The sequence below is a fragment of the Myiozetetes cayanensis genome, unplaced genomic scaffold (genome assembly GCF_022539395.1).
Source record: "Myiozetetes cayanensis isolate MyiCay16 unplaced genomic scaffold, myiCay2020 scf22, whole genome shotgun sequence".
Taxonomy (NCBI): Eukaryota; Metazoa; Chordata; class Aves; order Passeriformes; family Tyrannidae; genus Myiozetetes; species Myiozetetes cayanensis.
The window spans coordinates 1,164,575-1,186,167 of record NW_026087434.1 but is presented as its reverse complement, the minus strand read 5'-3'; the positions used below and the strand labels follow the sequence as shown (position 1 = coordinate 1,186,167).

Below are 21,593 nucleotides of genomic sequence, written 5' to 3'. Positions count from 1 at the left end.
CCATGGAAGGTCACCGAGGGGCCATCCGGGATGCCACGGACGGGAAGGAGGAGGAAGAGGAGGCAGAATACACAGGTCCCTCCCGAGGAAAACCCCTTGGAGCTGCACAAACCTGGAGACAGAACACTGGGGCAGGCCCCAGCTCCATCACCACCCCAGGGCACTGCAGGACCCAGAGGTGCCCCAGGGTGCAGGTGCGGGGTGAGGAGAAGCTCTTCTCTTCCCAGGGAAGCTCCCAGTACACTGGGTCTGCATCCCATCGCTGTGTCACGGTGATACTGGTCCCTGCATCCCATCCCAGTGTCACGGTGACACTGGTCCCCGCATCCCACCCCGGTGACACGGCCAAGCTCATCCCCTGCCGGTGACATTGCCATTCCCACCTCGTGCCGCCAGGCTCCCGGGGCTGATTTATGGAAGCGCAAGGATGCAATCAAGGCCGCGGCCCCTGAGGGGTTGGGGCCCGGAGCAGGCGGCCGGCACGGCGGCTGAATGCCGATGGGAGCATCCCAGCGGGGCCGGGAGCGGCGGGAACCCGCCGGGATGATGGATCTGTGCGCGTGTGCCTGAGGACGCTCCAGGCAGGGCTGGAGGAGCGGGATGCGCTCCTGCGAACGGGAACGTGGCGTCGGGAGAGCTTCGGGAGACGCGCTGTGTCCGTAGCGGGTGGTGACAAATGCCACCCCTCCGGGAAGGAGCCCCCGGGGCGAAGCAAATGTGCCCCTGCACAGACAGCAGAACAGCGGCGAGTGACAGGATTTGTCACCCATCCCTGGACACTCCCCAGAGCCCAGGAGCCTTCGCCCCCGGGGAGCCCTGGGCTCTCCGCTCTCCCCTGCTCGATTCCCGGTGGCGGTTCCTGGTCCGTGCCGGCTCCTGTCGCCTGACGCGAGCTGATTTTGGGAGGCAGTGGGTGGCGAGGGAGTACAGCTGCCGCTAAGTTATCCAAACGATTTATCTTAAGATTCATCCAGAATTCATGGCGCGGGAGCCTGGGCCGTGTCGGCCGTTAATATTCATGCGGATTTGGAGCAGCGTTAATCACCGGCTGACAATTGGCACTTCCCTTAATTGCCCGTGCAGCCGGCTCTGCCCGACGCCCCCCCCCGCCCTCCACCCCCACCCGTGTGGGTGCAGGGTCCCCCGTGTTGGTGGGGGGGTGCTGGAGGTGGGGACGAGGGGGAGGAGACCCCAGTTCCCTGCTCGGAGCACCCCCATCACCCTGGGGCGGGCACCTCTGCGCCCACTGCAGGGCTCAGGGGCCTGAGCATCTCCCGGGGGCTCTTCTTGTCCTCTCATGGGATACCCCAGCGTGGGGACACGGATCTGGACCCCAGAGGAGCTGTGCCCACCCTATCAACCCACCATTTACCACCGTCCCCACGGCTGGTGGAGCGTCCTCAGCACCCCGGGGTGGGCAGAGCTCGGGGCTCTGGATCCCGGAGCATCCCTGTGCCCTCAGGGCATATCCCTGCGGCGGGACAGGGATCAGGACCCCGGCAGAGCGGTGCCCTCGCTGCCAAGCCGCCGGCTGTCGCCGGGCCCGTGGCTGGCGTTACCTGTCACCGCTGTCACTCCGCTCCCATCCCGCCAGCTGCCACCGCGCGGGGATGGAATAACAATGAGGATCCGGGAGCTGCAGCCTCACGGGGCCCCCTCACCGAACAGCACGGCGGGGACCCCCGGGGCTGGGGGACAAGGTGTGCCAGGCACAGGGGTGGCAGCTGCCCCCAGAGAGGCCCTGAGACCCCTCCAGCTTGTGACATCCAGCGAGGTGGGATCCTCCTGGCAGGATCCATGAGGGGGATCCATGGTTTCATGCCCCATCTGAGGCCACTTCCATCCCCTTGGGATGGGCCATGCACCCCAAAACCAGCATCAGGAAGGAGCCCCGGGGCAGCATGTGGGGCTGGGACCCTCCAACCCCATCCATCCCCCTACAGCGCCAAAATAATCCCCCAAAAAATCCCTAAACCCTCCCAACCCCCTCCCAAACCCCAGTCCTCCCTCTCGCCGAGGAGGCTCTGGGCAGGTTTCAGCTGTCCCCGCGCTGTAATTGTCCTAATTAGATCGACAGATTTTGATGAAGGTTTCACAAGGAAAAAAGCGAGCGGGGAGGCAGGAGGAGATAATGGAATCGCAGATGACATTCCCATCACCCAGCCTCTCCCACAGCCGCCGCTGCAGCCCGGTCGGAAAATTATGCGTGAGGGGGGAGGAAAATTACCATAATCTTCCTCTGCAGGATGAGACCAAATTCGGCAGGAGCGGAGAAGGGGGACAGGACCTGCTCTGTCCTCGCCCCGGCGGTGCCACCACTGGTGTCACCCATCAGTGTCACACCTGCCTGCTCTGTGTCCTGTGGTCACCAGCACCCACCGGGGCCCTGGTCTGGGGCCCCTGGGTCTGCCCACCCCCCTCCTTGCAGCACCCATGTGGGGGGGTCTCCCTGCACCCCCCTCAGCCCCTGGGGGTGTGGGGCTGATGTCACCCCTGGATCACTAATGGTGATCCCCCGTGGGTTTGGGGACATCGGGGGGACACAGGAGGGACACATGGGGACAGGACACGACAGGACACTTCACATGCTGCCCAGTGCCCCCAGCCAGGGCACATCCCCTTTGAGAGGCAGAGGGGGGAACACTGGGGTGCCACCCCCCAGCTCCAGCCTCTCCCAGCCCCCCAAAACAGCTGGAGGCAAAGTGGGAGCCACTCCCCATCCGGATGCTGCTCCTGGCTCCCACGTGGATGCCCTGCCCGGGCAGGATCCGGCCCAACCCATCCCTAATTACAAAATATACCCATATTCCACAGCTTCAAACGGTGCCCAATGCCTGTGGGGAAACTTCCAGCCCCTTTCTCCCCCTTTTCCCTGCTCTGGCCACACCACGATGCCAGGACTGAACTCAACTCCCCCCAGCCCCCTGTCCCCTCCCTCCCCAAATTTGCTCCCTCCTTTGCAGGGCATTTCCATGAAAACAGGCGCTTTGTTTCTCAGGATTTGCTCTGCCCGTCCCCCCCACCCCAACCCAGCCTGTGCCTGCCTTTGTCCTCCACAAACACGGAACAAAAGGGGGAGAGATGGAGAAAATATGACCGAGGCTCCAAATGGCCCCCAAATTGCCCATGGAGCTCCGGATGCTCCGAAGGAGCCTGGCTGATGGATGAGGAGCTGCACGAGGAGAGGATGGATCAGCTCCCAGCAGCGCTGCCAGGGCCCTTCCTGGGAATCTGGGAGAGGAAATTGAGAGTGAAAGGGGAAAAAGAAGGAAATAGGGAGGGACTGGGGAGAGATTCCTGTCGCTGGTAAGGATGAATGCTCCTGGCACGTGGCACTGGTGTGGTGGATTGGGTTATCCACCTTTCTCCTCTGCACCAGCAGGGGAAATTCCAGTAAATGGGGGGAGAATCAATCCCTGCTGCTGTTGGACAGGGAATCTCTGGTGAACGTGCCCTGTCGTGTCTCCTGTTCCCTCTGCCAGCTCCCACCTCTCCCACAGTTCCTTCCAGCACGAGCACCGTGCAGAGGGACCCGGGCAGAGCAAACCAGGGGCTGGGAGGTGGCAGCGGTGCCACCGCCGTGCCACCACGCTGGGACTGGTGTGGGGACATCCTGCTCCCTGGGCACGCGTTGGGAGGAATTTGGAAGGAATTTCTCCCTGGAAAGGGTGGTCAGGCCTTGGCAGGGGCTGCCCAGGGGGTTTTGGAGTGCCCAGCCCTGGAGATGTCCAGGGAAGGCCTGGCCGTGGCACTCAGTGCTCTGGGCTGGGGGACAAGGTGGGGATGGGGCACAGGGGGACTGGATGGTTTTGGAGGGCTTTTCCATGGGCTTCCAGCTCCCGGAGCCTTTGGAGCTGCTGGAGGAGGAGGAGGAGGAGGAATAAGAAGAGAAGGAGGAGGAGGAGAAGGAGGAAGAGGGCTCCTCACTGACCTGGTCCCCAGGCCGCACACCAAGGTGCCATGAGCCCCCCACCCCACGGGGTTCAGCACCCCCCGATGCAGTCACGGCGCTTCCCGAGCGGAATCGGGAGGATTTTCCAACATAAACCCAGCAGCTGGAGGGTGAATTAAGGCCGTTAATTGAATTTCCTCCGGCGGCAGAGCCGGGGCCGGTGGGAGGCGGCAGGAAAAGCATTTGATGTGTCGGAAAAAGCTGCGGATTCCGAGTGTGGTGGGGTTTGGGCTTGGTGGTGCCTTTTTTTTTCTTTTTTAATCTTTTTTTTATTAATTTCTTTTTTTAATTTCAAGTCGGTCATGAGAAGAGCCCCACTTGGAGCAGCTGATGACTCTCATGAATTATTGCTGTTGATTTATTGGTTTAGGCACCCGCTCGGCTCTTCAGTGCTACTGAGAAGGGATTCTGTTCCCAGGGAGTGCTGCTGTTTGGGGGTGCAGAGGGTGGGGGCACAGTCACCCCCCTGACCTTCTGATGGCAGTGCCACAGTGCATTTTGGGAGAGAGAGATGGGTTCCATGGGCTCCCTGGAAGTGGATCAGGAACTGGTTGGATGGCTGTGAACACCAGGGACCAGAGGTGGCCCTTGGAGGGCCCTACTGGGACCAGTGTTGTTTAATACCTTCATTAATGACGTAGAAGAAGGGATCACAGAATCATGGAATGGTTTGGGTTTGGTTTCCACCAGCCCAGGGTGCTCCAAGCCCCGTCCAACCTGGCCTTGGACACTTGCAGGGATGGGGCAGCCACAGCTTCTCTGGGAAGTGATTTTGGGGCTGCCAGTGCCTCCCCCTTCCCCAGCCCGGCATCAGCATTCAGCTCTGGTGCCAAAACGGGCGCTTTTCATGCCAGTTTAGTTTTATTATTACACCAAAAGCTCCAGTTCTCAGCTGTCTCCTCCCGGCGCCGCTGATTTACTCCACGAGGGGTTTAATTACCCCATTCAGCCTTCCTTAAAACATGAAAAACCGCTCGAGTTCGGGAGCAATTAAAAGGCAGCGGAGTAGATCAGCCCGTCAGAGAGGAGAGAAGTAAATCAAACAATTAAAAAGCTCGTTTGGCGCAGAGGGAGAAGGGTCCCACACCAGAAGCCTCCCCTGGGTGGGAGCCCTGGGGTGGGAGCTGTGGGTTTCCTCCCAGTCACTGGGCTTGGGGTGGTACTGGGAGCAACTGGGGGGCTTGTCACTGTGTGGGAAGTGCTCTGGGATGCAGGGGAGTGGGGGCAGACACTGCTGACCCCACCCAGCCCCCCTTGGGATCATCCCAGCGCCCCCAAATACTGGTCCAGCCCCACTTAGGGCTTGGCAGGGGACGGGGATGGGGGCGCAGGGCCAGGATGGGGTCACTCGCCCCCGCCACCCACCGCCAAGATTCCTGCAGGGGTTTTGGGGCGGGTTTGGGGTTTAGGGGTGGGTTTGGGCTTTGAGCGGGGCTGAAGCTCTCTCTTGTGGCAAGACTGGTCCATTACAGCCCTGCTCGAATCATCGAGCCCCAGCATCTCGGGGAGGTTGGGGGGGGGGGGGCTTGGCACAGGAATAAGGTGGAATCGTAGATGGATCATCCCCCGCGAGAGATGAGGCTGAGGAAACTGAGGCTCGGGGAACTGCGACCAGCCCGCGCGCTGATAGCCTTGCTCCACCTTCCCAGCAGTGCACGGGTGGATCGGGGACGCTGGAAGAGCCCATCGTTCCCTTCACACCGCGCTCTGCCCATCGTGGGGGGGAAGCTGAGCCCGCGCCAACTCATCGCACGTCCCGCCATGGCCCGCACGGTCGCGATCGGGAGCAGTTTGTGCCCCCGCGCGCGCCGTAGGGGATATAGTGCCCGGGTGCGGAAGCGCGGCGGGCACTTCCTGCTTGTGGCGGCGGCCGAGGGTGCGATGGCGGCGCGGGCCGGGCGGGCGATCCGCGGCCATCAGGGCCGGGGGCCGGGGGAGCACCGCGGGGGCACGGGGGCAGCGCGGGGGGCGGGGGCGCCGGGGGCTCGATGTTGGGCGGGCGGGGCGGGGCTGCGCTGACGCCATTTCCGGGTCCCTGTGCCGCAGGTTGGAGCGACCGAGGCGCTGGGACCATGGTGAGGAGGGGACGGCGGGCAGGGGGCTCCTGGGGGTGCGGGGGGATGCCCCTGGGGTCCTGGGCCTGTCTGTGCTCGGGGTGGGGGCTCTGGTTTGCCGGTGTCGGTCACGGTGCAGAAGGGGGATCCCCAGGGCTGAGGGGTCTCGTCTGGCCCCAGACAGTGCAGATGGGGCACAGGTCCTTCCCTGGGGGGAGGGAGGGGGTCTCTTGTCCCATCTCGGGCAGGGTGTGGGGTAAGGGGAGTCTTTGGGGTTAATGGGGATCCTGGGGGGATTCCATGGGGGATCCTGGGGGGGATTCCATGGGGGATCCTGGGGGGACTCCATGGGGGTCCTGGGGAGGAGGGGGAATTCCATGGGGGGTCCGGGGATTCCATGGGGGGATTCTATGGGGGATCCTGGGGGGACTCCATGGGAGGTCCGGGGGGAGGGGAATTCCATGGGGGGTCCTGGGGGTCAGCGCAGCCAGAGCGTGAGCTGGGGATGAGCTCTGGGCTGGGAACACCCCTGGGGTGTGCAAGGGTAGGGTGGACCAGCCTGGCACAGTGGAAGGTGTCCCTGCCCGTGGCAGGGGATGGTGCTGGGTGGGTTTCAGGCTCCTTCCCACCCCCCCATGCCATGATCCCATGATCTCATGAGTCTCCCTGCCCTCCCAGCCTCGCAAGATTGAGGAGATCAAGGACTTCCTGCTGACAGCACGGAGGAAGGATGCCAAGTGTGAGTGGGGGTCCCTGGCACGGTCCAGCACAGGTCCCTGTGGACACTGAGCAGCTCCTGGGCTCGGGAGCACCGAGGGACGAGAGCTGGGGGTCTGGGGGTGACTCAGAGTGGCTTTGGCTCCGTGTGGACCGAGGTGACCCCTGTGAGCAGAGGGGCTGGGGGTCCAGGGGGTCCCTCACGGTGTTCCCACTGCTCCTCGCCCCAGGTGCAGCTCCCTGGGGCCATTCCCAAAGCACCCCCTGCTCTGCAGAGCCCTGGGCTGTCAGGGAGCTCTGTCACCACACGGGGGGATTCATCCCCGGGTCGAGAGTTCTGCTGCCAACACAAAGTGACAACAATTGCAACACCACTGTTTAACAGCCCCTGGGGAGTGCTGCCTCTTCTCTGGCTGGTTTGGATGGGGTGTCACGGATCCCTCGGGAATGTTTTGTTACTCGGGGTGTGGGCAGGAGGGAGAGCTGAGCGCTGGGGGAGCAGCACTGAGCTCCTCCGGCCATTCTGCCCCTGGAGGGCTCTGCTGGAGGATTGGGGTCCCCTGGGGTGACACTGGGGTGTCCCTGCCCTGCCCCTACAGCCGTGAAGATCAAGAAGAACAAGGACAATGTGAAGTTCAAGGTGCGCTGCAGTCGGTACCTCTACACCCTGGTCATCACCGACAAGGAGAAGGCCGAGAAGCTGAAGCAGTCCCTGCCCCCAGGTATCCCAGGGGCACTGGGGGGGTGGCTGGGATTGAGGGGAGCAGCAAGACTCACCCTTCGGGGGTGTCCTCGTGGAGCTCCGCTGTCCCTGAACTGGTGCCACCACCCTTGCCTGGGTCAGGGCTTGGCATTCCTGGGGAGTTGGAGGGCTCTGAGCCCCCTGATCCCAAAGGAGACAGAGGGCTCCAGACACCCCTTCCCTGGGTGGTCCCAGTGGAGACAGGGGGCTCCCAGCACCTCCTCTTTGCACAGCTGAGCCCTCTAACCCATGTCCTCTCTCCTGCCCAGGTCTGGCCGTGAAGGAGCTGAAATGAGCCGGGATGAGTTGTTCCCCTGTCGGATTCTCCATGTTTGTTACAATAAATAAAACACTGTTCTGGTGTCACCTCTGGGGTTCCCACCTTGCTGTGCCTCTGTTGGGGGTCCCAGGGCCGCTTTCAGGAGGTGGGGGGAAACCCGGACTGTTTCTTTCCCAGAGTGGGGAATGGGGAAAGGCTGGACTGGATCCGGCATGTCCATGCCCTGTGGCCAGGCCCCCACAGCGCCCTTGGCAGGAGGTGACAGCGTGGGGTCCCCCACAGCAGGGAGGGGTCGTGCTGGGCTGCAGTGACCCCATGGTGGGCAGGCAGCTTTGGGTTGTGCTGCCCCCACAGCAGAGGGGGATGGGGTGCGGTGCCCCCCTGTGCCAGTGAGGAGTGGGCAGTGGTGCCCCCACAATGGGGCAGGATCGGGTGTAGTGCCGCCCCATAGCAGGGAGGGGTTCCCCTATAGCGGGGGGTGCCGGGGTGCGCTGGGGTCGGGCTCGGGGACACTGGGGACTGTCGCCGCTCCGCCATCCCGGGGGCGGGTCCGGCGGGGCGTGGTCGGTGGGTGGTGCCGAGGCGTGGTCGGGGGGCGTGCCGAGGGCGCGTCGTGTGCGGGGCGGGCGGGCAGAGCCCGCGGCGTGGCGGCCCGCCGCCCCCGCCCGCCACCCGCGCCCCCGCGCCCCCGGCCCGCCATGGGGCCCGCCCGCGCCGATTACCTGGCACCGTGGTGGGCGGCCTGGCTGCACGGGCTCCCGCACCGCGGCCCGCGCCTGCAGCCCGTGCCCTCCGCCTTCCGCCCGCAGGACCCCGACTACCAGCAGGTACCGCGCCGGGACCCCCGCCCCGCGCCCCCGCTCGCCCTGCGCTCCCCCCGCTCCGCTGGCCCCGGCGGCGCCCGGCGCCGGCTCTGATCGCACGGCGCACAAAGCGCCTTTCATGGCCCGGCCCCCCCGCCGGGACAGCCCGCACCGGCACCCCCGGCCCCGGGGGGGGCACAGGGTCACCCCCGCCTGTGCCCCTGCCGAGCCCCTGCCCCGCGCTCCTGGCGCCCACCGCGCCGGCCGGGACCGCAGGGACCCCGAAATGAGGCGGGGGGGGCAGCGCCGGCGTCCCGGTGCCCCAACGCCCCCACAAGGGGCGGCTGCACCCCCAGCACCCCGGCCTGCGGCTTGGTGGCCCCGCGTGGGGATGGGGATGGGAACGGGGACAGGGACAGGGACACTTCCTCTTCCCCTCGTGACAGTCCCATGGGGCGCTGGACGCGGCCGCATCCCGGGCACACGTGCGGGTCACGGGCACGGGCGCTGACTGTCCCCTCTTCTCCTTCCCAGTCGCTGCTCTTCCTGGGCTTGGTGGCCGCCGTGTGCCTCGGCCTCAACCTCCTCTTCCTCACCATCTACCTGATCTGCCTGTGCTGCTGCAAGAGGGACCAGGACCCCGACTCCAAGCAGCCCCACTCCTGCTGCGTCACCTGGATGGCCGTCACCGCCGGGCTCATCTGCTGGTGAGGACGGGGACGGGGACCCAGTGCTGTCCCCCATCACCGAGGGGACTCTGCGCCCCAGCCACGAGTCGCTTTAATTAGATCTGTGCAATTAAATGTGGTCCATCCCAGCCTCCTCCCGTGCAGCTGCCGGGCAGCCCCAGGGACCAGCTGCGGGCCAGCCCCGTCCCCTCACGCTGTGCCGCCTTCCCGGCTAATCCCGGGCGGGAGCGGGGCCGGTCGCTAATCCCAGCCCGGAGCAGATGGCGGATGGCAGCCTGACCCAGCTGGCAGGTCCCGTGTGCCCGGCCTTAACTGCGACCACAGCAATCAGACAAGGGGACACTTCTTCTCTCAGCACCGCTCCACAGGCTTTCCGAGCCCACCCCAGTTTGGGGCAGGCCCTGGCCAGGAGGACTGCCCAGCAGCCATCCCGTGCCCCCCTGGGCACTCCTGGCCTGGGGGGGGACAGGAGGGGCCATGGGGGCTGTTTGGCTGCCCGGCCACGACCCTCTCTGCAGACAAAGGGGCTGGTTTGCCGGGCGGGGCGAGATGGCTGCCATGGAGCAGGGAAACAGGGGAATGGGGAAACGGCTCTAATGAGCTCAGCACGCTCCCCCCTCACTCCCCTTCCGTGGCAGGGGGGTCTCTCTGCAGCTCCCGGGGGCTTTCGAACCCCCCCAACAGCCTGTTGGTGGCCGTTAAGGGGCTAATGATGGCCAATTGGCTGGTGTCTGCACAGGGAGGGAGCAGCCCTGCATAAGCCAGCCATGTGTGGGCATGTGCCCAGCCAGGACATGGCCAGGGGTACCCCCTTCCTTGGGTCCAGCTGTGACTTTCAGCCCAGCTCCGTTTGGGAACACCGAAGGGGCCGTGGAGAGCTTGCCTGGGGGCCTGGAGCAGCCTCCATGTGCTCCCAGCAGGTTTAATCAGGAAGCATGGCGCTTCCAGCAGATTCCCTAACCTGCTTGGCCCAGCCCCTCCACCTCAGTCTCCCAGGGTTTGGCAGCAGGAGCTTCAGCACCAACGTGTGCCTGTGGAGCAGCTCCGGGTGTCCCCGGGCACCGCCAGGAGCAGGTCCCTGTGCCGCCCCTTTGGCTCTGCCCCGCCATGGCTGAGGGGTCCCCCAAACCCGGGATGCTCCAGGGATTGTCCCCTGTCCAGCTGGTGTCCCAGGGTGAGTCTGTGCTCAGCCTGTCCCTCCCCTCTAACCACATCCCCCCCTGCCCCCAGCGCTGCTGTCGGCATCGGCTTCTACGGGAACAGCGAGACCAACGATGGGGTGTTCCAGCTGCTCTACGCCCTGGACCACGCCAACCAGACCCTCACCGGCATCGACTCGCTGGTAGGACCACGGGCAGGGTCCCCCAGTGGGGACAATCCCATCCTGGGTTTGGTTGGAGCACTGGGGAGGGAGCTTGAGGGATGTCTGGCTGCTCCAGCCAAGCCCCCGGGGCAGCCGTGCTGTGCTGAGCGCGGGAGGGTGACGTCACCCCCCAGAATGGGACCTTTGTGGCAGAGTGGGAAGGGCTGGGGAGGCCATGGCAGGGCTGTCCTGGAGAATGGATTCATCTTGGGCTTTGCGTGGGGGCTTGAGGTGGGGCTGCTCTCCTGGAGGAAAAGCATCCCATGGATGGGGCAAAATGACTCCTCCAGGTGTGCAGCTGATGGCAGGGAAGCCCTGCGTGGTGTCCTGGGGGGATGATTATCCCGGGGGTCTGACCATGCCACCTCTGCCAGGTTGCAGGCACCACGCTGCAGATGCAGGGGGGGCTGGAGCAGCACCTGGCGCGGCTGAACGAGGTGCTGGCCCCGCGGGGGGATTACGTGCAGACCCTCAAGCTGGTGGAGCAGCTGGCCGGGAGCATCGTCCTGCAGCTGCAGGGGCTGCCGGGCTGGGGGGGCGTCAGCGCCGACCTCACCGCGCTGTCGGCGCACGTCGCCTTCGTGGAGTATTATCGGTGAGCGGGGCCTCAGCGCCGCGTGGGGGGCGGCCCCGGCAGGGCTGGGGGGTGGGCGCGGGTGATGGACCTTCCTCTGTGCCCAGGTGGCTGGCCTACCTCCTCTTCTTCATCCTCGTCCTCACCGTCTGCCTGCTGGCCTGTCTGGGGCTGGCCAAGCGCTCCCGCTGCCTCCTGGCCACGTGAGTACCCTGTGGGTGGGACTGGGGGGCTGAGGGGGGTTGGGGTGGGCCCCACACACACACGTGCTCCCTCCTCGTGCTCCCCGCTCTCCACGCAGGATGTTGTGCTGTGGGCTGCTGACCCTCGTCCTCAGCTGGGCCTCCATGGCCGTGGACACGATGGCAGCGGTGGTGAGTGGGGCAGGAGGGGAGGGCAGGGCTGATTCTGGCTGTGCCAAAGGCTGCCGAGCACCGTCCTGTCCCTCCCGTCCCTCGATGTCCCTCTGGTCCCCACAGGGCACCAGCGACTTCTGCGTGGCCCCAGACAAGTTCATCCTGAACCAGACAGATGACGAGATCAGTGCAGGTCAGAGCCAGCTCCCAGGTGGAGCCACACTGGGGCAGGACCCCAAAACCTGCCCGGGGGTCCAGTGCCCCCCTGTGCCATTCTCCCCCCACACTGCTCCCTGTCCCCCGGGACGCTCCTACCAATGTGTCCCCTTGGCTTTGCAGCGGTGGCTCACTATTACCTGTACTGTGACCAGAGCCTGAGCAACCCCTTCCAGCAGGTACAGGGGGACCAGGCACCCTGCTTGGGGCTGCCTGGGGCGGGGGGGGGGTCCCAGAGCTGAGGGGGTCCCAGGGCTGGGGGGTCTGTGACTGTTCCTGCTCCCCCTCGCAGGTTCTCACCGTCTTCCAGCGCTCACTCACCACGATGCAGATCCAGACCCAGGGTCTCATCCAGTATGCACTGCCCCTCTTCCCCACAGCAGAGGTATGGGAGGAGGTGCTGGGGCTTCACCTGTCCCCACCCTGCTCCCCAGCGCTGTCCTGACCCCCTCTTTTCACACAGCAAGACCTGCTGGGGGTCCAGCAGCTCCTCAACTCCTCAGAGACCAGCCTACATCAGCTGACAGCCCTGCTGGACTGCCGGGGGCTGCACAAGGTGAGGGGGGTCTGGGTGGGGGCACAGCTCTGGGGTCCCCTGCTCTGCCACCAACCCTGCCTGTGTCCCACCAGGACTACCTGGACGCCCTCATCGGGATCTGCTACGATGGGGTGGAGGGGCTGCTCTACCTGGGGCTCTTCTCCCTGCTGGCGGCCGCCTCCTTCTCCACCATCATCTGCGCTGCCCCCCGCGCGTGGAAGCAGCTCACAGGACGGTGGGTCTGCCCACGGGCCCCTGCCCACATCCCCCACACCTGCAGACCCCTCACCTGCCCACGTCCCCCACCCCGTGCAGCCCCCCTGCCCATAACTCCTGCCCCCGCAGCCCTCCTGCTCACAGCCCCTCTGCCTGTGGTCCCCTGTGTGCCCCCTGTCCCCCAGACCCCCTGCCCACGGTCCCGCACGTGCAGCCCCTTGTGCAGCCCCACTGCCCGCAGCTCCTTCCCCCACAACCCCCACATCCCCCTGCCCTCACCGTGGGCACAGACGGGCCATGTGCACCTCCCAGTGTGGGCATGAGGCCCCCCCCGACTTTGACCCCAAGTGTGATCCCCGTCCCCTCGTCCCCAGGGACCGGGACTACGACGACATGGACGAGGAGGACCCGTTCAACCCGCAGGCGCGGCGCATGGCCGCCCACCGCCCGCCCCGGGGGCAGCTCCGCAGCTTCTGCAGCTACAGCAGCAGCCTGGGCAGCCAGAGCAGCCTCCACCCGCCCGCCCAGACCGTGTCCAACGCCCCCGTCTCCGAGTACATGTGAGCTGCCCCCTGCCCGTCCTTCCCTGGGTCCCCCCGCCGTGCCGGGGCAGGGGCTGACGGGGGTCTCGCTGTGCCCCCCAGGAACCAGGCCGTGCTCTTCGGAGGGAACCCGCGCTACGAGAACGTGCCCCTCATCGGCAGGGGGTCTCCCCCCCCCACGGTACGGTGGGCAACCGAGGCCAAGTCCTTCTTGTGACACCCCCGGGGGGGTCCCCGGGGCGTGGAGCCCCTCGGGGTCACCGGGAGCTGCTCGCTGGGGCGGGACAGGGGCGGGTGCTCCTGGCCCCTCCTGCCCTTGGCTCTAACCCAATTCCCGGCCGGCCCGCAGGGGCGGTGGGGAGGGGGCACAGCCACGAGCTCGGGGCAGCCCAAAATAGCCCTGCCTTCCCTCCCTTCCCCGTGTTCCCTCTCCATCCTGACTTTCAGAGGACGCTCCTGGCAGTGTCTCCCTGCCCGTTCCCATTTCCGTGCTCGTTGTTAATCTCTTGCCTGTCTGGTATTTGCTGCTTTATTTTTTATATTGCTTGTCTTTTTTTTTTTTTTTTTTTTTCCCTATGGTTTCTTTTAATTTTTGCATCCATTATTTTGGAGCTAAGTTGCCCATCAAGAGTAAGTTCAGCCGCTTCCCTCTCCCTCCTTATCCCAGGGCAGCAGCCGGTTTCCCCCATCCTCCCCCTCTTCTGTGCCTCCCTCCATCCCTTTTCCCTGATTGGATTTCAGGAAGAGTGTGGAAAGCTTGGGGAGGGAGGGACTGGGCTGCAATTTTTCCCCAGGAAGTTCCAGGAGGATTTGCAGCTCCCACACCTTGGGATCCTGGCCCCCATCTCCATCCCCAAAGCTCCCCAGGTCAGGCAGTGGGACATGGACACAGTTCTGGGAATGCTGCCGTGGCAGCAGTGCTGTGCTCCCCTCTTCCAGGCATGATTTTTTCCATCAGGTGTAATCCCATTGCACAGACCTGGCAGCTGGAAAGAGCCTCTTCCTAGAGGGGGCACATGAGGGGGGATTAATTCGAGCACTTCTCCCAGCTCCCAGCCCTGAATGAATTTACCCAGGATTCAGATCCCTGAGGAAGGACTTTCCGAGCCCAGAGGAACAAACTCGGAATAATCTTCCTTAGTGCCTGGTTGGGGCGATCCTTCCTGCTGTGAAATCCTGAAGAAATGAGATTTTGAGAGGCTGGAGTTTTGGGGCCCTGCCCTGGACTTGCTATTACCCCATGGAATTGTACACATGGAGTGATTTGGGATGAATTTGCTGCTGGGCTGGAGCTGGGAAGGTGGAGGATGAACCTGGAAAGGGACAAAGCAGAGCAAAGCAGGGCTTTTGCTGCAGTTAATAGCAGGTCTTGGGTGGTTTCAGCCTCTTTTTGGTAATTTGGCTCCCCAGGACAGGTGTGGGCTGGGGCAGGGACAGCCCTGGGGTGGCCACGAATCCCCTGGAAGAGGATTAGGGATAACTGGGGCATCCCTGGGGTGGGATGTGGTGCCCAGGGAGGGGGGACAGCGTGGACCTGCCAACCTTGGGGGCTCAGGCAGCATTTCCAGGGCTTCAGGCTGAGGAGGTCTCATCTCCCCCAGCCCCCAGCCAGGCTGTGAGCAGGGTCTGCACCTCTCCCCATGCCCACCTGGCAGGTTAATGAGGGATCGAGCCTCGTGGCCAGCAGTGCTCCCTCTCCATGGGGCCATCCCTGGCGCTGCAGGGGTTGTGTCCCGGTGTCCTGGGGGGGTGTGCTGACCCCTCTGTGTCCCCCCCATCCCACAGTACTCCCCGAGCATGAGGGCCACGTACCTGAGTGTCACCGAGGAGCACGTCCGGCACCGCGGCGACTTCCCGGCCTAGGAGGGGACACCGCCCGCGTTTCCCTCGGGAAACCAAAGAGCCCCGGAGAGCACGCGGGAGGAGACACGGCGGGGGAGGAGGAACGAGCCCCCCGGGCACCCCCCTGGCAGCTCCTGGGCCTCCACTCGTCCTGCCTTATCCCAGGGGCCGCGGGGATGCTGCTCCAGCGCCGGCTCCTCCCGGCCCGGGAATGTCGGAGCCTTTCGGAGGGCGAACCCCGGGACCCCCCGGGGAGGGGTCCAGGCAGGGGCTCCCGTAGCAATGCAGCACCAACCACTAGTGATCCCAACCTTTCCCCATCCCCCCTTGCCCGGCTGCTCCCCGAGGGCAGATCCAGCCCCCTGTGCCCCTCTTCCCGCCCCCCAGGCTGGGGAATTCCGGATGTTTTGGCCTTGCTGGCTTTCCTTTGCTTTGCCCCCTGGGATGTGGGAGCTCTTGGGAGCGTGGGCTGACTCGCTGGCTCTGTTCCAGAGGGGGTTTTCTGCAGTGTAGTTTGGTAGCAGGGTTTTTTTGTGTGGTTTTAGGCTCTTGTTGGTGATTTGGCTCCCCAGGGCGCGTGTGGGATATGGGGCAGGATCCCCTTCTCCTGCAGGATAGCCCTGGGGCAGTCAGGAATCCCCTGGGAGAGGGTGAGGGACTAGTGGGGCTTCCCTGGGGTGGGATGGAGTGCCTGGGGAGGGGACAGTGTGGACCTGCCACCCTGGGGGTGCTCATCCAGCATTCCCAGGGCTCCAGGCAGAGGAGCTGGGAGCTGAATGGATCCTTTGGGGCTGCCCTTTGGCACAGTGATCCCCAGGAAGCCTTTCCCCATGGAGCAGGGATGGACCCCCTGCTCTATCCCCCCCCAGACCCCGCAGCCCAAAAGGTGGTGGGTGCCCCCCACCCAGGATCAGTACATCCCCCTGCCTCCCTCTCTCCACGTTCCCTGTGACTAGCATCCCTCCCTTTTGGGGGAAATCCCAAGGGATTTTGTTATTATTTTTATTTTTTTGGCTTTTAACATTTCCATATAACGGTACTGGTAGAAGAGCTGTTGTTAACCGCATGTGAACTAACCGAAGGACTCGGGCTGGGAGCTGGAGTCCGGCTGGATTTGTATGTGCCCTTTTGGGAGAAAAGATAATAAACACTTGGACTAAATTTCTCTTCTCTACGACGTTTTTTGGGGTTTTTTTTGGATAGTCTGTTTGGGGCACCTTTTATTTGCCCTCCCCAACATGGCGGCCGTCACGTGACACCGGCGGGCGCCGCCATTTCGGGGAGGTGTGTCTGCCGCCGGTGTCACGTGACGGCAGCGCCGGTGTCACGTGGGGTGGTCAAGGCGTTGCCTGGCAACGGCGACGCGTCCCCGGTCAGGCCCGACCGGGACGGGCCCCACGGGGGTCCCGGGACCTCCGGGGTGTTCCTTTAACAGTCAGAGCTCTTCATCCCTCTGTCCCTGGGGCTCGGCTCCATTTTGGGGCTCCTGCTGCATTTTTGGGATCTCCCTTAAGCCCCCAGGCCCTCTCAGGGTACTCCCTCCCCAGGCTCCCCGCTCACATTTGGGGTTTCCCAAGGTTTCCATTTTCTCTTTGGCACCTTCTCTAATCCCTCCTGGTGCTCCCTGAATTTTCCACTCCCTTCTGTGACCATCTCTCCCTCCCTGACAACTTCATTCCCTTTCAGGTTCCCACTCTCCTTTTGGGACCCTCTCTTTCTCCCTGAAGTTCCTGCTGTCTTTTGGGGCTCTCCCTCCACCCCTGAGGCCCCTGTTCCCTTGAAGGGTTCCCCAAGGACCCCACTCCCTCTCAGAGCTCTCCATCCCTGAGGCTTACAAATCTTTCAGGGGCTCTCTTTTGGGACCCTCCCTCCCCAAGCCTCCCACTCCTTTTTGGGTCTCTGTGTCCCTCCCCAGCCTCCCCATTCGTTCCCAAGTGCCCCCCAGCATGGAGATCAGGTTTGAGTACACTCGGAAGCGCAGTGACTTCGGGCGGCCCTGCAACTTCTCGGACCTGCCGGCCGAGGTGACCGTGGACATCCCGCCGGACCCCAGCCTGGCCCAGGACTTCATCCCCCAGGACCCCGTGGACTTTGCCCTGCAGCACGGGCCCATCATGGCCCTGCACGAGGTACGGGGGCACCACCCTGGGGGGCTCGGGGCTGTGTCTGGCACCCTCTGGGCTCAGGGGCTCCGTGTCGCCCTGCCCAGGTGAACACGGAGCGGGTGCAGGTGACATCCCAGGGCGTCAACCACGTGGAGGGCGGGTGGCCCAAGCACGTCGACCCCCGGAACACGGAAATGACCTCCCGCTACAGGGAGGAGGTGGAGAGGGAGGAGATCTACACCAGAGCCATCCTGCGCCTTGGCACCGTAAGGCCCTGCCCCTGCTCCCCCCAAAACCCCCTGAGCTCCCAGAGCCCCCAGAGACACATCCTGTGCTGTCCCTGCAGCTGATGGAGCACTTCATCAGGCAGAACAATTCCATCGACATCTACGAGGAATATTTTGCGGAGGACGAGGAGGAAGAGCGGGACGAGGAGCCTCCCTCTGCCAAAACCAATCAATGTCCTCAGGTAGCACAGCCAGGGGGGCTCACCAGGCTCCCCAGGGCCACAGTGGGGTCAAACCACCTTCAAAGCTTTAGGAGCTAAATTCCACTGTGTTTATGATGGTTCTGGATCAGTTTCTGGGTGGAATCCTCCCCTGGAACCCTGCCCTGCCCAATCATCCTGCCCTCCCCTGCCCAGGTGATTTGGGGATGGGAACCAGGGTCAGACTCAGCTCTGAGCATCTCCTGGCAGTGCTTCAGGATTTTCCTGCTTATTCTTCAGTGCCTCAAAGGTTAATTTCAGCGTCAGGGGCTGTTGGGTTGTTTTGGGAGGCAGATCCAGTAAGAGAATTGGATTTTTAGAAAGGTATGACTGGAAAGACGATGAAATCATCAACTCTTCTCCCCCCACCTCACCCACCGGAGAATCATTTCCTGCACTCAAGGCTCGAGGGCTGCAGATTGGTTTCACTGCGATTCCCACAACTTCCTTTGGGAGACACTCATCCCAGGGATTTGCAAAGTAACCCCTCTTGGATGACCTGTCATCCCAAAGGGACCCAAACCCGGTCAAGAGGACGGCCACGCACCTCTCCTGGCACCCTGACGCCTGCAAGGAGCTGGCCGTGGCTTACTGCAGCCTGGAGTTCCAGGACAGGAGGAGAGACATCAGCTTTGATTCCTACATCTGGGATATGGGTAAGGGGAGGGGGAAAGCCACGGGTCGATAGCGGAAGCACTTTGTGTCTCGGAGAGAGCGATGGGGCCTCGCAGCTCACGGGGAGGGTCAGCGGGGGGAGCTTTGTGCCATGCAGGAACGGGGAGAAATGGGAGCTGGGAGGTGGGAAATCACCTCTAAAATCCCACTGCATGGCTCCTGAACCACAACAGGCAGCAGAGCCTTGTGCCTTGTACGAGGTTCTTGTCGTGATGGGGTTCAGTTGGGTGGATGAAGGAAGGAAGAGGCAGCAGGAGCCTGGGGTGAGAATTGCCCTGATCCGTCCAAGCCTCGCTCAGACCTGGTTTATTTTGGGGTGGAAAGGACAAAGAAGAGGGGTGGAGATACCAGGGGTCTATCCCCAGGCCAGCTCGCTTCCCTGCCCCATCCCAGTGACCTCATCCAGCACTTCCATGGCAGGGAGTGGGGTGGGATGGGGGGCTAGTTTTGGGGTGCTGCCTTCACCCTTTGCTCTTCACTCATCCCTCCTTGGCAGAAAACCCCTACAAGCCGGAGCTCACCCTCATGCTCTCGTCCCCTGTGGTGACCCTGGAATACAACCCCAAAGACTGGCACCACCTGCTGGGAGGCTGCTACAACGGGCAGACAGGTGAGGGGAATGGGGCAGGTGGGGGCTGATCCAGCAGGAGCCTGGCTCTAGCACTGCTGCACTCACAGGGTGTCATCAGTTAGTGCTGCTATTGGGAATATCCCAGGGGAGCAGGGCCTGGGATGTGGCCACACCTGTGGACAGGTGTGTGCTCACCTGAGAGGGTGCCCAGGGAAGGGAGGACACAGTGCCAGGGAGCCCTTTGCAGCACTGGGGCAGCCATGGCAGGGATGGATGGCTGGATCCAGGGGCTGAGCAGGAAGGGTGCCGTGCTCTCCCCTCTCCCACCACCCTGGATCATCTCCTGGGGGTGGGAAGCGCCTGGGAAGCACCTGGTGAGGTTTGCTCCCTGTTCTGACTTGGGAAGGGGGAAACACATGACAAAGAAAGGAGCTGAGCAAAGGCTTTTCCTTTCCTTCCCAGTGTACTGGGACACCAGGAAAGGGGGGCTGCCCATGGAGATGACCCCTGTGGAGCTCAGCCACAGGGACCCCGTGTATGGAGCCATCTGGCTGCCCTCCAGAACGGGCACCGAGTGCTTCTCAGCCTCCACAGACGGGCAGGTGAGGGGCTGGGGCAGGGCAGGGGCCAGGGCAGGGCAGGGGCCAGGGCAGGGCAAAGGCCAGGGCAGGGCAGGGTGCCAGCTGCTCCTGAAGGGGCCCAAAAGAGCTTCCCCTGCCTGTGCTGCCCCTCAGCAGCACAAGATCCAGGCCCTCCAGGCTGGCACGGGGCAGCTGCTGGGCTCAATTAGCCCTGGGTGAGCAGGAGCAGCCCCCAGAGCCCCCTGCCATGGCCTCTCCCCCACAGGTCCTGTGGTGGGACATCCGCAAGCTGTCCCAGCCCAGCGAGAGGCTGGTCTTGGACATCACCCGGGAAGACCAGCTGAAGAACGCCCTGGGTGCCATCTCCCTGGACTTTTCCATGTCCATGGTCAGTGTCCCTGTGCCCACTGCTCACACCCCAGCCATGGGCACAGCCCAAGGGGCCAGGTTCACGAAGAAGTGGGATGTGCTGCCAAAACACAGGGTCCTGCTGGCACTTCAGTCCCCAGATCCCCCACTGGTGGTGGGTGCATAGCTCTGGCTGCAGCAGGACCCCCTCCATCCTGCTGACAGCTGCTCTCTCCTGCTCCCACCCTCAGCCCACCAAGTTCCTGGTGGGCACAGAGCAGGGCAGTATCATCAACTGCAACCGCGACGCCAAGACCCCACCTGAGAAAATCGCCAACGTCTTCAGTGGCCACATCGGGGCTGTTTATGCCGTGGCCAGGAGCCCCTTCTACCCCAAAGTCTTCCTGTCGGTCGGTGACTGGACCGCTCGCATCTGGTCGGAGGAGAACCTGGACTCGTCATCAATTATGGAGACCAAGTAGGTGTCAGGGTGTGTTTGCTGGGCCAGACGCCATCCCTGGGTGGCAGAGCGTGTTCAGGGGGTGCCAGCGGGGTCTGGTCGGCTCAGGGTGGTGGGACAGGCCGAGGCAGAGCGGTGCCAGCGTGGCTGAGGCGCAGCTCTGCCCACAGGTGCCACATTCCCTACCTGCTGGACGGGTGCTGGAGCCCCGTGAAGCCGGCCGTGTTCTTCACCGCCAAGTCAGACGGGACCCTGGACGTCTGGGACTTCCTCTTCCACCAGAAGGACCCTTCCCTCAGCCTCAAGGTGGGTCCCAGCCCCACCAAGCCCTGAGAGGGGTGCCAGTTTGGCAGACACGAGGCTTTGCCTCTGCCAGCTCAGCCTGCCCAGCTTCCAGGGCCAAGTGCCACCATCCACGTGTCCCCCATCCCCAGGTGAGCAACGATCCCCTCCTCAGCCTGCGCCCACAGGACAACGGGCGCATCATCGGCTGTGGCACCAAGCTGGGCACCGTCACCCTCCTGGAGATCTCCCTGGGGCTCTGCACCCTCCGGAAGAACGAGAAGTCCGTGACCTCCACGGTGTGTGCCAGGCCCCAGCCCAGCCCCCTCACCACGGGCACGGCCCCAGCCCCACACCCAGAGCTCTGCCCACAGCCCTGCGCAGTCCCTGGGCACAGCACGGGGTCCCCTGTGCCCCCCACACGCCTCAGCCCCAAATCCCACCGCAGATGTTCGAGCGGGAGGCGCGGCGGGAGAAGGTCCTGCAGGACAAGCAGCGGGAGCTGCAGGTGCGGGCACAGCTCCTGGCCAAGGCCAAGAAGGAAGAGCAGGAGGATCCCCAGGAGGTGTTCAAGCAGGCCCGTGCAGATTTCTTCAGTGTCATCAAGGCTGAGCGGCAGAGGAGGGGAGACACAGAGTCCCTGTTTGGAGAGGTACCGGGGGTGGGACACGGCGGGCACCGCGGCAGAGACCCCACCGAGGGCAGGGCACAGGGTCAGCCTCTGTCTTTCAGGGTCAAGAAGAGGAGGAGGCTGCGTAGGAATAGGAAAAGGAGGAGGAGGAGAAGGGGGAGGATGCCGAGGTCAGTGCACTCCAGCTTCGCCTTCCTTTCCCCTCTGTGCCAGAGCTGCTGCTCCATGGCTCCTGCAGGGATGAGGCTGCTGGCCCTGAGCTGGGCAGCACTTGTGGGCTCTGTGCCCCCGTGGCTCTGTGCCCCCATGGGCTGGGCCCTGCACAGCCCCCTGGCCCCACGGCTGCTCCCTGGCCCTTGGCATCCTGATTTTCTTTGTGGTGAATAAACCACTGCTTTCTGTGTCACGTTTCCTCTTTTGTCACAGCCGGGTCGAGCAGAGGTTGGGAAAGTCATGTCCTCCTGTTCCTTCTGTCCCCTCCTCAAGCCAGGACATGGCTCAGAGCTGGTGGCTGAGCTTGGCCAAGCACCCATGGCAGCTCAAGGTGTCCCTTGGAGCGTCCCCAGCCC

General features: G+C 63.8%; 3 protein-coding genes across 3 annotated transcripts; all 3 read left to right on the top strand.

The window, feature by feature from the left end:
* The first annotated feature begins 5,486 nt into the window (after nt 1–5,486).
* On the top strand, nt 5,487–7,831 carry RPL38 (ribosomal protein L38). The gene is made up of 5 exons (XM_050319136.1): nt 5,487–5,828; nt 5,999–6,027; nt 6,685–6,745; nt 7,323–7,445; nt 7,735–7,831. Exons 1-5 carry the CDS (start codon nt 5,507–5,509, stop codon nt 7,758–7,760), a joined length of 561 nt encoding a protein of 186 aa, XP_050175093.1. The 5' UTR covers nt 5,487–5,506; the 3' UTR covers nt 7,761–7,831.
* Nucleotides 7,832–8,374: 543 nt separating this feature from the next.
* Nucleotides 8,375–16,045, top strand: TTYH2 (tweety family member 2). The gene is made up of 14 exons (XM_050319370.1): nt 8,375–8,572; nt 9,083–9,255; nt 10,468–10,579; nt 10,975–11,195; nt 11,282–11,377; nt 11,476–11,548; nt 11,654–11,723; nt 11,870–11,925; nt 12,039–12,131; nt 12,210–12,302; nt 12,377–12,519; nt 12,875–13,060; nt 13,145–13,223; nt 14,828–16,045. Exons 1-14 carry the CDS (start codon nt 8,444–8,446, stop codon nt 14,903–14,905), a joined length of 1,602 nt encoding a protein of 533 aa, XP_050175327.1. The 5' UTR covers nt 8,375–8,443; the 3' UTR covers nt 14,906–16,045.
* Nucleotides 16,046–16,198: 153 nt separating this feature from the next.
* Nucleotides 16,199–21,421, top strand: DNAI2 (dynein axonemal intermediate chain 2). Its single transcript, XM_050319369.1, is given in 13 exon segments — nt 16,199–17,013; nt 17,094–17,255; nt 17,336–17,443; nt 17,445–17,458; nt 17,990–18,132; nt 18,648–18,761; nt 19,185–19,324; nt 19,569–19,691; nt 19,903–20,129; nt 20,282–20,417; nt 20,546–20,692; nt 20,842–21,045; nt 21,126–21,421. Coding segments are annotated over 13 exon segments (1,728 nt in total). The 5' UTR covers nt 16,199–16,830; the 3' UTR covers nt 21,153–21,421.
* Nucleotides 21,422–21,593: the final 172 nt, after the last annotated feature.

Excerpts from the sequence above, each read along its gene's own strand:
- TTYH2 (XM_050319370.1), top strand. The coding sequence starts at position 8,444 with ATGGGGCCCGCCCGCGCCGATTACCTGGCACCGTGGTGGGCGGCCTGG. Across the intron at positions 12,132-12,209 it reads CCCTCTTCCCCACAGCAGAG|CAAGACCTGCTGGGGGTCCA; the intron begins GTATGGGAGGAG and ends CTTTTCACACAG. Across the intron at positions 12,520-12,874 it reads TGGAAGCAGCTCACAGGACG|GGACCGGGACTACGACGACA; the intron begins GTGGGTCTGCCC and ends CCTCGTCCCCAG.
- RPL38 (XM_050319136.1), top strand. The coding sequence starts at position 5,507 with ATGGATCATCCCCCGCGAGAGATGAGGCTGAGGAAACTGAGGCTCGGG. Across the intron at positions 6,028-6,684 it reads ACCGAGGCGCTGGGACCATG|CCTCGCAAGATTGAGGAGAT; the intron begins GTGAGGAGGGGA and ends CTGCCCTCCCAG. Across the intron at positions 6,746-7,322 it reads ACGGAGGAAGGATGCCAAGT|CCGTGAAGATCAAGAAGAAC; the intron begins GTGAGTGGGGGT and ends CTGCCCCTACAG.